Source organism: Haemaphysalis longicornis, unplaced genomic scaffold, assembly GCF_048455015.1.
Source record: "Haemaphysalis longicornis isolate Haplotype H1 unplaced genomic scaffold, Haemaphysalis longicornis Haplotype H1 scaffold_2, whole genome shotgun sequence".
NCBI lineage: Eukaryota > Metazoa > Arthropoda > Arachnida > Ixodida > Ixodidae > Haemaphysalis > Haemaphysalis longicornis.
In genome coordinates this window covers 177,010,416-177,026,479 of record NW_027526295.1, presented here as the reverse complement: position 1 = coordinate 177,026,479, position 16,064 = coordinate 177,010,416, and the positions used below count along the sequence as shown (strand labels likewise).

The following is a 16,064-nucleotide window of genomic DNA, read 5'->3' as shown; positions in this document are numbered from 1 at the left end:
CAGGGCTTATTTCAAAAGCGGCGATCAGATATCTGCCGCGATGCAAGCCTACGCTGAACGGCCGTGGATGCCGTGGCGCACGGTGCGGCGAGCGGCCGAGAGATGGCTATACCTGCGCGGAAGCATCGAAACAGGCTACGCAGATGTCTTGGTCACCGATCGCTCAAACGGCAGTTATAGCTGAAATAAAGTTCGACATTCTAGAAAGGGGATGATAGTGTGGTGAAAAGTTGTGTTTCGGGTTGTCATTCGCAGGTGCACAGATAGCGGCGATCAAATATCCGCCAGGATGCTAAGCCTAAAGTTCCCATCACCCGAGCCGACCCGAGCAATGCAGGCCGCTTGCGGGCTCAGCGGCCTCTCATTGGCGGTGGCCTCACGACGATCGCAACGATGGCACGACTGCATCTGGCTTGCCAGTCGCACGTCGTGAGCGTCCTCCGACCAGCGAACGACGCCAAAACAATCAATTGTAACGATCAGTCGCATGCGAATCGCGTGCACCCGTCGTAGATGTGTCCAGCGCTTTAACCCCTCTTCTGTCTCTCTCTTAGAAGCACCCGACTGACTGACTGACAGACTGACTGACTGACTGACTGACTGACTGACTGACTGACTGACTGACTGACTGACTGACTGATTCATTAACGGCCAACCAAAATTTAAAATTTCTACGCATTGAGGCTTGAATTTTCGGGAGTACATTCTTGTCATGACATATATAGGGATTTACCGAAATAGTAGTTCTAAGCAAAGAAAAAGGGAAATTGTGTTTTCGTAAATACGTCAATACATCGCTCACCGGTTCACGTATCCACGTGCTTTTTTCTTATATTTGTAGCCCTTATGAATATGTAACAAGTAATTTCGCGGTTTTCCCTATCCAACACTACTAGGAAGATTCTGCATTTCGGAACAGAGTGGGTGTTCTGAAGGATTATCGAATCAATGTTTCACTTATTGATTTCTCCAACTGGTTTTTGCTAACAAATGTTACTAATACAAACGCACAAAACCAATTTTAAGGATTTTATCCTGCGAAGCCGGTAAAAAATCGACAAGAATTTTTTTTAATGACAGCCCTGGCGAGCCGAAAAGGCCTAAAGGTGATATCAACGCCTAGCCAAACTTCTCATTCAAACGGTTTCAAATTTCATGAGCCCATTCTGATCATAGTGTAAGAGCTGAAAATATCTGATTTTTTTTTTTCTAAATTACACCCGGGAGAGAGTCGAGAGCACTGAAATAGTTTTTCATCTCTTTTTTTGTAGCAGGCTGGTTCAGATATTGAACTGGTTTTCGTTGACGTAGGTTACTTGTACAGGTATTTAAGAAAGATTTTTCCGTAACACCCACACACTGGGGACAATCATGATTTTGAGAAAATTACGCGCCTGCACAAATTACTCACGCTAAACTATCAAACTAAACAGCCTGCTGGTATATTCAAATCGCTTTTGCTTGGAAATGGTGCTCATACTGTGGCTCAAAACCCAATTTCAGGATTTGGTCCTAACACGCGTATAAAAACGCGAGCTCGCTTTTTTAACTTACAGCTCTCTGGACGTGGAATTCAGATCAACTTTCTTGCGTTCGCATAGCTCTCGCCATCTGTTAGGAGTTTCTGCAACCACGCGCCTCCCCGTACCAGCCCACGTTCTTTATCATAAAACTGTGATAAGTACCCTTCATATACTGAGATAACACTTCCCATGGGTAAGTAGTCGTTTGAGCGCACCATCTTGGTACAATTTCTTTCGGTAGACTTCCAGTAAAGCACCAGTTCCACGTTTTTCTCATTACCACATACTTCCGGCAGGAGCTCATCTACTGATAGCACGCGGTAGTTTGTAATTGCGGACAACTTCACGGTGAACTGCCTAATTACGACAAGAAATAACTGAAGAGGTGTTATTCCCGTTAGTGACATTAGTATAGTGGCCGACCCGGGCATCGCTGGGTACTACCGCTAGTGTATGTACATAGAAAGAGAGAGCGAGAAGGTTAGATAGATAGATAGATAGATAGATAGATAGATAGATAGATAGATAGATAGATAGATAGATAGATAGATAGATAGATAGATAGATGGATGGATGGATGGATGGATGGATGGATGGATGGATGGATGGATGGATGGATGGATGGATGGGTGGATGGATAGATAGATAGATAGATAGATAGATAGATAGATAGATAGATAGATAGATAGATAGATAGATAGATAGATAGATAGATAGATAGATAGATAGATAGATAGAGAAAGAGAGAGGGAGAGAGAGAGATATGGACCTGTAGGACGGAGAATGGTAGGTAACTGACGTGATGAATTTAGTTGCTGTCAAGAAGCTTCGGATGAAAACAGTTATAGGCCATCATGTGCATCGTCTTCTTCGGGGACTGGAAGCATGAAGAGGCGTGGCCCCTGTCAACACCATAATTGTCTTGGAATATATGCACCCCCCGTTTGCGACCGCGGTAAGACAAAGAGTGCGGTAAGGATGACCATAGCAATGTCCGTAAATTACATTGCAGAACTCCTCGCCGTCATGAAGGGCAACCATCGCCTTGGTGATAATGTCTTCTGCAGCAGAGACACCTTAAAGGTCACAACGAAGTGTGAAGTATCAAGGATCCATGTGGGAGGAGTGGGCGGGGCACACAGCACTTTCGGCTTCTCTCATGACGATTCGTCTTGGCTGGTCCGGAGTGGCAGCTCATGGGCTGGGGACACGGGGCAGAGGACAAAATAGAGTTGGCGTCTCGGCGGGCTCGGGGCTTCCCGACAAGGCCAAACTGGAGCCAGGATGAGCAGCACGCCGCAGACTCCACCAAACATGTAATGTCGATTGCGGTGGCAGACCAAGAGACACGATACATGGTGGGTTAATGGCAGGATGAATTTAATTGGTGTTGGTAATATTAACACGAGCACAGCTATGTGCCATGTCACAATCTCGTTGTAATTATATGCACACACGTGTGGATATATGCCCTGGCAACCGACAATGTGCTTAGGGGCGTCCGCTCGAAAAACAAGACGTTCCACGCCCACAGCTGAGGTCGGGGGGTAACGTTAGTTGGCCGGTCTCTGAACATCTCCAGATCTAAGGCCCCGCTGAAGTCTAAAGAGAGTCACCGCCGAAATCGCTTAATCAATAAAGAAAAAAAATTCGGAATAGTTGAAATGGTAGAGCAACGCGCCTGTAGGGCGGAGGTTGTGGGTTCGATTCCCGCTTCCGGATCACGGTGGATGTTTCTAGGATTACATTCTTTATACCTGTCTGACAAAAAGAGAGTATTACCTCATTCGGCGCTATAACACATTGCAAATCAGGCGCTTCAAAAATCTTTTGATATGGTGGAGTTATGGTGAAGTTGCAGTGTTTTCTTGATAAATCGATAATGAAACGAAAGTCGAGAAAATGTCAGCCGTGTTCCGTACGTGGGAAAATCGATTCTCGCCTAGGGTTGAATATATATATATATATATATATATATATATATATATATAGTCTGGAAACAAAAACTCACACAGAGCGCGAAAAAATAAGGTAAGTAGAGACAGAGCCAGGCGAGAAAAACATCATAACATATAAAATAAAAGTTTACTGACGTTTTCCTGAAACTTCCAGGACTCTGAAGAAAGGAAGTCCTCTTCCTGCCACGACAGTAAACTTTTATTTTTATTTTATAATGTTTTTCTCGGGTGGCTCTGTCTCTACTTACCTTATTTTTTCGCGCTCACTTACCTTATTTTTTCGCGCTCTGTGGAAGTTTTTGTTTCCAGACTATAGCCACACGAGAAAAACATTATAAAATAAAAATAAAAGTTTACTGACGTTTCAGGAAGAGGACTTCCTGAAACTTCCAGGACTCTGAAGAAAGGAAGTCCTCTTCTTGAAACGTCAGTAAACTTGAATTTTATTTTATAAGGTTTTTCTCGTGTGGATGTGTCTCTACTTACCTTGCATATATATATATATATATATATATATATATATATATATATATATATATATATATATATATATATATATACAGAAATAAATGCCGGCAGTCTACAACGCCAAAGAAGGCATAGGGGAACGGTTAGGCTATTTTTTACCGTTAGTGACGTTACATTATTTTTCTATTATTAATTACGTGAGAAAGAAAGAAAAACACGCGCCCAGAGTGGGGACCGAACCTATATAAATATATATATATATATATAGTCTGGAAGCATAAAACCTCACACAGAGTGCGAGAAAGTAGGTAAGTAAAGACAGGGACACACGAGAAAGTAAAAAAATATAAAAGATGGAAGTCCTCCTCCTGAAACGTCAATAAACGTTTATTATTTTGTTAATGTTTTTCTCGTGTGTCTCTGCCTCTACTTACCTTATATATACATATATATATATATATAGGGTTTGGAAATGAGGGGCTCGTTAGGAAATACAGAAAGAAATGCCGGCAGTCTACAACACCAAAGAAGGCATAGGGGAATGGTTGGACTATTTTTTACCGTTAGTGACGCTACATTATTATTATTATTATTTATTAATTATGTGAGAAAGAAAGAAAAACACGCGCCCAGAGTGGGGACCGAACCCACGCCTTTCGATTAGATCTCGAATGCCTTACCAATTCGGCTATCTGGGCGACTGTGTTCTCCTTCACTTTCTGGGGTATTTATATTTACTACAACTGTATCTAATGCTTGAGGGTGGTAGCCAGCGCCACTCAGACTACACGGGGAGAAGGGGACCTTCTTTTCAACCCCCGGGGCGTGACGCGAACGTCTACAGCAGGTCATAAGCGGGTAACTGGAGGGAGAACCTCTTATGCTACCTTGGCATCAAGGCTGCCAGAACCGAGTCAGGCCCCGGGGGTTCAAAAGAAGGTCCCCTTCTCCCCGTATAGTCTGAGTGGCGCTGGCTACCACCCTCAAGCATTTGATACAGTTGTAGTAAATATAAATACCCCAGAAAGTGAAGAAGAACACAGTCGCCCAGATAGCCGAATTGGTAAGGCATTCGAGATCTACTCGAAAGGCGTGGGTTCGGTCCCCACTCTGGGCGCGTGTTTTTCTTTTTTCTCACATAATTAATCAATAATAATAATAATAATGTAGCGTCACTAACGGTAAAAAATAGTCTAACCATTCCCCTATGCCTTCTTTGGTGTTGTAGACTGCCGGCATTTCTTTCTGTATTTCCTAACGAGCCCCTCATTTCCATACCCTATTATCGTGCGAAAGCTTAGCGAGGGCCTCGGTTCTGGCAGCCTTGATGCCAAGGTAGCATAAGAGGTTCTCCCGCCAGTTACCCGCTTATGACCGGCTGTAGACGTTCGCGTCACGCCCCGGGGGTTGAAAAGAAGGTCCCCTTCTCCCCGTGTAGTCTGAGTGGCGCTGGCTACCACCCTCAAGCATTTGATACAGTTGTAGTAAATATAAATACCCCAGAAAGTGAAGGAGAACACAGTCGCCCAGATAGCCGAATTGGTAAGGCATTCGAGATCTAATCGAAAGGCGTGGGTTCGGTCCCCACTCTGGGCGCGTGTTTCTCTTTCTTTCTCACATAATTAATAAATAATAATAATAATAATGTAGTGTCACTAACGGTAAAAAATAGTCTAACCATTCCCCTATGCCTTCTTTGGTGTTGTAGACTGCCGGCATTTCTTTCTGTATATATATATATATATATATGTATATATATATATATATATATATATATTAATATATTTATGTATGCATATATTTATTGCAACGAAGAAGAATGCGAATCAATCACGAGCATACACTGGATAAATAGATGTCTAGACAGATGCACTCACTATGCATCCCATCACAAAGAATTAGCATGGGCCTTCGTTACATATGCGGGCACTTACAAGCATAAGCTCCATGAATTCCTCTCGAGTAACACGTTTCCCGTTCCGGGAAGCAAGGCGCTCGAGTGATTTTCCCGCTTCGGCGGCACGGCCCACCGACAAAAGCCAACTGGACGACTCCGGAATCCACCTGCAGAAATGAGGAAGGAAGAGCTTATAAACAAGCACACGTGAAACTTCCTGGGGCAGATTATTCTTAATGAGTAATATTTCTTTGAGAGTTCAACCATAAATTTCGGGTAATTTGGTCCGCCATTATTAATAAATTTTTACCAGAATATACGAACGCTTGTTATCTTCTTCAAGGCAATCGCGTTCTGGGGAAACTGTCTTCCACCACGTAATTACCGGGCGTGCTTAAATAGTTATGATTTACGGCCTAATAGAGTAGTATGAATGTGCCCACTCTTCGGCCGTTCCCTTTGATGCATCGAAATGGTTAAAAAAATACCGCCTTGCGCAGCATTTCGTACACATAGCCCCTGCATTGATTTGTCCCGTTTGCCTCCCACGGAACGTGAACCTCTGACTAAAAAAATGCGCGCCAGTCCACCCTGTGAAAGGGGTTGGAAAGCGAAACTGTAAACGACACACACAAGGATTACCCATGCGACGTCACTTTAATTCCCACACGTGGCTCTGCAAAGAGTGAAACCAGAGTCAAGTGAAATGCACTTAACCACACCTTTTATTACTTCAACGCGATATTCTTTGCTAAGTTTAAATCAATGCATGATTCATAAACTGTGGTTGGTTGAGTTGTTTGGGGGAGGAAAATGAGTGAAAACTCGTTTTTTACAAAACTAAAGGAAGCTCAAACCAAGTGTCAGACAATCTCACTTCTGCTCCGTCTCTGCCGCCACCGACGGAAACGAGGAGATCGGCGGAAGAGACGAAGGAGAAGTGACGTGCCATGTGTTGGTGTGACCTTCCTTTAACTTTCATAACTCCTAGCGCATGCGTAAGGCACGCACACGACCACATCACTTTATGTGGGCAGGAGAAGTCGAGTGGCTCTATCACGTCTCACTCGCCGAGAGCCCAGGAGGTAAACCCGCAGACGTGATAGGTGTGTGCACTGTCTGTCTTCTCCGTCTCCGCGTGGGCTCGATCAATCGGTAAGACATCAGTTTCTCAATCCGTTACAGGGTCGATTCCTGGCGGTGCCAGTAACTTCTTTTATTTGTTCGCGGGAGTTTTTCTGTACACACCACAGGTGGGACAGAACCCTTTGGGTAGTAGAGGTAAACGTTTCGCTTTAAAACTATGTACGCGTAAATAGCTTAAGCACAACTCTTAAGCTAAGCGATTGCACTTCCCTTGGCAACCCATTCGAAACTTCTCGATGCTTTGGAGGGGCACGCTTCGTTGTTCATTGCGTTGCCTAGCGTCGGTCGCTTGGCGCGATGTCATTGTCCGTTGGGTCGTCCTGTTGGGCTCGTGAGCTGCAGTGTCGGATCAGCCACCGGGAGTTGTTTAGGAGACCATTACTTTTGTCTACAGTGTTCCCGTTAAGTATTCTAAAAAACCCAATCAAGCCTTGGTATGCTGCATGTATAGAAGGTTCGGTGTTATTAAAGCATGGTCTTAAACAGAGACAAAAGACAACAGGCTCTATTATTCAGGCCCACCGAAGTAAAACTGTCAGAGGTGCGCTTGCTCTCAATGCAGTTTAGTGACATAGCAGGGCGGTGTTATTCTCCAATTCGCTTCTCGCGCACAATGAACGCTTATCAGGCAACTGTGGCAAAGCTGGCCGGGAAAGATGTGTGCGAGGATATCATTGTGTTTATTTCCTAAAAAGGCAAGTTGGTATTAATTTAAAATCTTGAAGGATAGCATGGTAGATGCAACATGAGAGAAAGAAGACGACAGGACGACGCTGTACTAAGGGGAGTACGGCGTCGTCGTATCGTCTTCTACGCTGCCCTTCAAGATGTTTGATACTCTCGCTTTTTTTCACAGTTTTCCTTTGATTCCTTTTTATTTTTATCTCTTACAGCATAAAACATGGGAGCCTTAGTTAACTGTGTGTGTAATGCTTATAAGTGAAGTAAGCTCCGAGAGAGCCCAGTTCGAACAATAGGAGAAGTCATACCTGAATGTTGTAAAGTGCTGGCGCGTCACTTCTGAGGTTCTTGCTGGTCAATAACCACTCTCCCATTTCCCATTCAAGGAGGCGCGCAAGTCCAGTTTGTTGTTTTTAAACGTCGAAGTAGTGCACGTGGGATATGAGGTGCGTCATTGATGGCAGCTGCAGGATGATTTGCACCCCAAACGTCCCTAAATATTTGGGAGAAGCTCCGACAGCAGTAGCTGCAGGGGACATGACATGGTAGCGAGAGGTGGACGCTACATGTTTGAGGAAGCCGCTGGGATATCGGGCCCGCAGCTTCACACCTGTGCGTTCAGGCACACAAGAAGAAAAACCTGTAGAGGAATCCACGTTCCTATGGTTCTTGTCGTCACTGATCTGCGTTCATTTTAGGAAAAGCTTGGGCCAGGTACAAGTCACGCGTCTGGCAGGAGCCACAATGCCAGCAAAGGAAATTTAACAGCGAAATTCAAGCGGAAATATTCGATAGCACACCTACAAATCCGGAGAAGCCATCCTTTAAAGGTTGCCACTTCCTTACGCGATGCTTACTTTAACGCATAAAACCCGCCGCGGTGGTTCAGTGGCTAAGGCGTTGCGCTGCTGAGCACGAGGTCGCGGGTTCGATTCCCGGCTGCGGCGGCCGCTTTTCTGATGGAGGCGAAAAGCAAAAACGCCGGTGTGTACGAGATTTCGGCGCACGATAAAGATCCCCAGGTGGTCAAAATTAATCCGGAGCCCTCCACTACGGCGCGCCTCATCGCCTGCGTTGCGTCGGCGCGTTAGGTAAACCCCACAATAAATCAATCAACTTTAACGCATAAAGGCAAATCAAGTCGCCTAATTTGGCAGCCTCACGGAGGTGTCGCTTTCTAACGTACACAAGGCAGAGAAGCATGGCGAGGTCGGCAACGAAGGCGGCGTAGAGCACCGACCGCCAGCTCTGGGTAAGGTAGCAGTACCAGGGCAGAGCAGTCCCCACGAGGCACCACATGCCACCCCACAGGAACGCCATCAGCGTCCGCTTCCCGGACACCGTCTGCTCGACCACTGCGACACGAAAGAGTTTTGCATTAGTCGCACCCACAGCAGCCACCCCCTCCGATGCATTTGTGGCGTTCGAAAATACCACGACCGCACCGCCTCGATAGGCGTACTGGCAAAGGAATTCAGAACGCCCCGCAAACCTTCGTGGCAGTAGCGTGGTATCCGGCGTGACCTGAGCTACCGATACGGATCGGTTACATCGGTTGGAATTTGTTGGTCGGTAAATCCGTCAGCCGGGTATGTTTGTGTGTCTGCCTACGTGCGTGCGTGCGTGACAGACAGACAGACAGTCACAGAGACAGACCGACAGACAGACAGACAGACAGACAGACAGACAGACAGACAGACAGACAGACAGACAGACAGACAGACAGACGTATCTCATTTTTAACCGGACTACGGCATGTTCTCTCCGCCCACGGAAAGAACGCTCTGAATTAACTTATACGTAATTCCGTCATGCCCGAACTCCCAGTAAAGGGGAGCCATCTTTCAGCATCACCATTCGCACTTTTCCGTAGCCTCAAATCATCGGCAATGTTTGGGTGTGGAAAGTAACCGGACAGGTCACTACACTGAACACGGCATCTTGCTTCCACTGTCGAGGACTGATGCCGCCACTACTCTTCGAACTTTTGCACGAGTGAATACCATGAGCCAATGTAATTCACCCGACTTTGTGACTCTCTGCCTATTTAGGTGAAATGCTCTATCACAAAGCCGTCATCTGTGCGGGTTCTATAGTTTTCTGTAGACTTTGTTTTGTATGAACTGATTGGAAGTACTCTTTGCAAAAACGTAGTCCTTCCTCATGCGGGTGGCCAGACTCGCCCGCTTAGACGCCTCTGGGGATGAAGAGGCGATGCACTTTGTCCTTGGCCCCAGTATTCGACGGAAAGAAGCGTGTCTGCCACTGAACTCTGTCACTTATACGATCCGCCGCTAAAGGTAGAGACATTCTTAGGACATCCATCCATACCACCAATTTCACATAAGTGGATCAAACCTCTTCTGCGTTTCCTGAAGTGATACAGGTTTGCATGAACGTATTATATAGTACCAGAGGAGGGAACTGCATGAGGGCTTTCCCCATCCTGTCTCTCGTTTTCACAGGTCTGATTTTATGATCTCATCTCCGCTACTCCCCCAGTCATCATCATCATCATCAGCCTGTCTACGCCTACAGCAGGGGAAAGGCCTCTCCCATATATCTCCAATTATCCCGGTTCTGTGCTAACTGCGACTGATTTATCGCTGCAAACTTCCTGATCTCATCTGCCCCGTAACTTTCTTCCGGCCCCTGCCAGGCTTGCCTTCTCTAGGGATCCACCCTGTTGCTTTTAATGACCAATAGTTATCTTGTCTTCGCATTAAATGAACTGCCCACACCAATTTATTCTTCTTGTTTCGTACTAATATGTCCTTAACACACGTTTGTTCCCTAACACGATCCGCTCTCTTCTTGTCCCTTAACGCGACACCTATGATCTTCCGTGACATCGCTCTCTGGGTCGTCCTGAGTTCAAGTTGAATCCTTTTAGTGAAACTCCCCCAGTACAGACTAGCAAAACTTGGTTCCGCAACTCTTTAACCTTTATGTCTTTCCATTCGCTTTCCTGCTCTTTCTCGTTCATTACAGTGTTAGAAAAATCGAAGCTTCATCATGGCATTCCAGGTAATTCTGTTCAAAATTCAATGAATTTCACTGCCCGTTCATGTCTGGCTTTAACAAAAAGCGTTCATACATAAATACGTAGACACATTTTTACATAGCCTCTAATGAATACATTCTAAGTTTAAAGAAGCTTGTGCCGAATTTTTATGTCATTTTGGGAAGTTCTCGTGCTGTGCGTAGCATTAATAGCTGAATAATGTTCGTCGCGCCTCTTTGTATGTGAATGGACGGAGTTCACTGGATCTGTTCTGTTATTCCCGCCGGTCGAACCGAGTTTCTTAATGTAATGTTTTTGTTGTATGTGGCACCGCTCGTGACAGCGGGAGGCCGAATATTTTTTGTATCTTCTGCTTTTCACGCGCCTTTATCTGGCCTCTATTTCTATTCCGTTTTTTACCCAGACGGCAACTTTTTTCTGTATGTGTTGTGTTTATCGGGTCGCCGCTCACGACATTGCGAAGCTCAGCCCTTCTATCTAACTTCTATTTCTGTTCTGCTCTTGTCTCGCCTCTCTTAAATATTGTTTTCTGACTTGGATTTTTTATTTGTTATTCGGCAGCTCCGACAGGCAGAGGTTTTTTTAATTGAGAAGAGTTCACCCGCCTTTTTTTTGTTTGATCTTTTTCTCTTCAGCTCCTATACACCTTTCGCTGAGGCGCTCGTAAAAATCGAACATAATTTTTTAGATGCGACGCATCTCTTTCACTCGCCTTGTCCCTCCGGCGTCATCAGGCGTAGTGCGCATCCCTCGCCCATTTTCCTCGCCGCGCCAGCTGCGCGCTAGCGCCGCTCTCACCGCAGCGCCATCTGCGTGTTAGCGCTCGCCGGCGCTCGCTCCATCGCCGTGCCAGCTGTGCGTGGGTGCGGGTTAGCGCGCAGCTTGCGCTCGGTTAACACATGCGCATGCGCTGCTATGCGCTGCTCTCTCTCATTCCGCTGCATATAAACGCGGTAACTGCACCGCTCCGCTCAGTCGTTCCGCCGCCGCTCCACCGATGACATCCTCCGATGACCACCGATGACTTGAATGGAGACTAACAGGCCTGCTATTGCGATGGTTGGCGCAACTGTAACAAGCACCGGCCACCCCGATAAAAGTTTACACCATCTTCCCGCGAGGGGAACCATGGGGTAGATGCGACGCATCGGGGGTGAACATGCTGCGTAAAATATGGACACACAACATTAACGGACACGCTAACGTAACGGAAACGCAACGGAAACCCCCGATGCGTCGCATCTACCCCATGGTTCCCCTCGCGGGAAGATGGTGTAAATGTTTTATTATAACCACGCTGAAATTTTTGTTCAAGTACTTGTATTTTGCCTTAGATCTACCCGACGATACCTGTGAGGTAACGTTGAAATATAATAACCGTTCCACCGGCCGTAAATGATTAAAAAGATGTTGCCGATATATACTTCGTCTAAAAGATCGCTATCACGGAAGGCAGTTAGAAGGCGCAAGTGTTTTTCCTCACCCCAAAAAACAATGCAGCACGAGAACCGCAGATGAACACTTGGGCACAACTTCCCACAGCCCCTGGTTACTATCCACGAGAAATTATGTACAATAAGAGAAGCGGACAATTCCGCGGTGACGCCTGCCTATTTAAGCGACTCACCCAGTACAAATACGACGCTGTTGATGGTGAGTGCACCCATCCCTGCGACGAATCGAAGTATGCTGAACCCCAAGAAGCCGCTGAAGTAGGCCCCAGCCAGATTGGCAGTCGTACCGATTGCCGTCAGTATCATGGCGGTCTTTTTTCGTCCAATTCTGCACTAAAACAAAGGAATGGAACATTGGTCCACGAATGCGGGTATCCACTCTGCGAAAAAGACGACATTTGGGGAACAAAGTACTGTGACAGACCATACACCACACTTGAGAGTATTACTTGCCAAGTTGATAAATCGCTGTGTTGGGCTAGTTGGTGTATACGGAATGGGAGACAGCGCAAAAAAACACGATCGTGGAGACGAGACAGGCGTTACCAAAACTTTCTTAATGAAAAACACATGATTCTGGCGCGGCAGTCCGCCTGGTGATGTGGCTTACGACGACAGATGGTTGAGGACGAGAAGAAGACCCAGGAACAAAAGCATTCAGGGTATTAGAAAAGTACTTCAATAAAACATGCTGTCGGGCTGTACCAACTAGTACCAACTAGCCCAACAGCACGTTTCAGTACCAACTATCCCAACAGCAGCAAAACGGCAGCTTTAATAAAACCTGTATCACAGAGTGTAAGAGCATAAATTAGCACAGACTACGAGTGAACACACACATCTTTTGCAGCATGAAATGGCCTTAGACAGGACCATCCAACGCTTCTCAAGCCTGGAAAACCTCATGCATATTTTTTTTTGTTTTAATAATGCGCATATTTAGGGGCTTCCTTTACATACAGGTACGAACTGAAGCCACCGGCCTGTTTAGCGGAGTGGCACAGTCATCTAGTTGGTCGAGCAAGATCTTGTCGAAGAAAAAGCAGATGTTTTTAAAAAAGACGTTCTATTCAGACGCCTTTTACGTCACTGTGGTACCCACATGGTTAAGGTTGCGTGACAAGGGGACTAGAGTTAGTGGAGACCCCCTATTCTACTCACGGACAAATTCGGTCACAAGTTCCACGTAGATGTTTAGGTGCTGCCCCGACTTATCACCTCTACGTTCACAATTTGTGATGTTCCGGGTGACAGTTCAAGAATTTATCCTGTACTGTGAGATTTCGTGGTGGAGTAAGCAGCTTTGTTCAGTTGTTTTCTGAAGCAGAGCGACCCGCATGCCGCGGCAGAAGACATTCCAAGTGCACATAGGATATTTAGAAAAGATTATGCATTCACTCTTCGGGTATTTTCAGATCAATAACATGGGTACATTTAGTGATACGCAAAAAACCCTTTTTAATGGTAGCCGCCGGATGCAACAATTCCACGCATGCTCGTGTAAGTCAGGCTCTGCCTCGGCTTGCGTGACCTCATCGCTCTGTCTTCTTGCCCCTCATTTCTCTGTTTATGATTACGTGGTGTTATAACTAGAGTATACCAACACAATGCACTAAAATCGCTGATAATAAAAAAGGGGAACAAAAGGAAGATTCCAAAAGCGCACAGCTTTGTAAACATCCCGCTCCTCCACAGCGTCAGAGATTCATCAATGCGTTGAAATCTTTATCACAGAAGAAACGAAGCTCCAATTCCTTACTAGAGCCACCACTCTGCAACTTTTGTTCAGTATGCATAGTGGCGTGCATGCATGCTCGAAGGCGTATGACGCAATGTGAAATTCATCATCAGCTTGGTTTTGTTGACTGCAGGACAATGGTTCCTCCTAAAAATCTCCAGCATTGCCTATCGAGCGCTACCTGAGTCCATCCTTTCCCCAAAAAAGTTTCGTAGCTCGTCTCCCGGTCGAGTCCTTGGCCGACACCATTTCATTTGCGGTCTATTGGCAGCCATTCCCTTAAACGGATGGCCCACCTGTTGTCCCTCATCCGCATGGCGCGATCAGAACATGTCCACTAGTAGGCTATAACTCCTTTAATACAGACAGTTGTATTATACGGCATTGCCTGTAGGTGTCTGCATTGGTGTGGGTCGTACCATGACCAAGCACTATCCCCCCAAAATAACTTGTACGTATATAATCAGTGTGTGTGTGTATGTGTGTGTGTGAGAGAGATAGATAGATAGATAGATAGATAGATAGATAGATAGATAGATAGATAGATAGATAGATAGATAGATAGATAGATAGATAGATAGATAGATAGATAGAGAGAGAGAGAGAGAGAGAGAGAGAGAGAGAGAGAGAGGAGAGAGAGAGAGATAGAGAGAGAGAGAGAGAGAGAGAGAGAGAGAGAGAGAGAGAGAGAGAGAGAGAGAGAGAGAGAGAGAGAGAGAGAGAGAGAGAGAGAGACGACACTTCGTTATGAAACCGCCCCCGGCGCATGGCCCCTGCCTTAGTGTCTAGGGGTGCAGTGCATCGAACCCGGACAATGTAGCGTTTGCTAGGCGGCACATTTTTTTAGGGAGGGCGCTGTGTCAGTTAGGGCACCTAGAATGATGAGGGTGAGATCTTTCAGGTGATGATGCGGTTTAGGCGCTTGTTTCCCGAGAGGATAGGTAAGCATGCCCATGACGTGAGGCACGCGAGATGGCGCAATATGGAGAACCATCACGGTAGACTAGCACTCCCTAAAGCGTAGCCCCTTACAATAACATGTGTTCACCAAGGACCTTGACTCAGCGCGTCACTAAGCGTTATTTTAAAATCAAGACCAGAAGTTCAGTATTTTACCTATCCGCCAGCAGTCCACAGACCAGGTACCCAGCCATAGAACCAAGCCAGAATGTCGAGTGCACCGTGTACAGCTTCCAGCTGTCACCGCAAACCCAGTGATTCTGTGGAGAACAAAAATAGTGTCACGGTATGCATGAATGGGCAATTATAGCTAGCAACCTATCATGAGACCAGCGCTCCCCGTTAAATTTAATTGTTCAAACTTCCGTTTGTCTATGAGTCGCATAGACAGGATCTAATAGACGTTCTTTTTCTCGTTTTTTTCTGGCCGCTAAAGAAGTATTTAATTTATGAGGCCTCGAGAGAAAGAAACTGTACCCGACGTTTCAGGCGGCAGCAATAATTAGAGTAGTGGCGCAAGACGTTTTCTTGCAATGCGATGGCAGGATATCCAACCTTCTAAAATTTATGCTCACGTACTTTCCCTTATGTCCGTTTAATTTTTTCTTTTAGAAAAAAGGTCTAGTTCTATTGGTAGGAAGCATATATGTCGGCACGTAGTTCTCAGCGTGCTGTGAAAAAATTCGTTTGGCAAGTGAGCTGTTTATGTTAAGAGGCCGGCTGCACCGTTATTCTCGTCCTCACAGGGAATGTAGGCAAGACATTTCTGACAGAAATAGTATAACCCTCAAAATTTCAAGTTTTGAATTTTAAGGTTTCAAGCGCTCCGCTGCGCCTGGGAGGTAAGGTGGGCTCGGCGGAGCTATACGGATTGATTTCGGCCATCTGGGGATCCTTGACGTGCACCGGAACCTCGACACATTGGCATTTTTTTATTTTCACTTCATCAAATCGCAGTCTCCACTTCCGGGACCGCGCCCATACCCTCGGGCCTCTCAGCACAGCGCCTCAGCCGCTGAACTAGCATAGGCGGGCGCATCGCTTCGAATTCCGAGGTCACCGATAACTTTCTCCGCCTGTCAATAGATACAATTTTTACACATGTATCATAGATTTGATGAGGCCAAGAAATAAATTTCGGCGATTCTTTAACGTACGATTGCAATGCTTAGCGTGCTCCACAATTTAACATCATTTAAAATAATTTGGCTGCC

General features: G+C 45.9%; 1 protein-coding gene across 5 annotated transcripts in view; it reads right to left on the bottom strand.

Annotated features, from left to right (window-relative positions):
* LOC144169521 (organic cation transporter 1-like) overlaps positions 1–16,064 on the bottom strand; it is an 86,669-nt gene that overhangs the window by 46,854 nt on the left and 23,751 nt on the right. For all 5 annotated transcript variants that reach the window (XM_077698728.1, XM_077698726.1, XM_077698729.1 and 2 more), the window contains 4 exons: positions 15,007–15,110; positions 12,326–12,480; positions 8,860–9,028; positions 5,884–6,013 (listed from right to left, as the gene is read on the bottom strand). In XM_077698728.1, the coding sequence (XP_077554854.1) occupies positions 5,884–6,013; positions 8,860–9,028; positions 12,326–12,480; positions 15,007–15,110 (558 nt within the window). The remainder of the gene's footprint in view (positions 1–5,883; positions 6,014–8,859; positions 9,029–12,325; positions 12,481–15,006; positions 15,111–16,064) is intronic.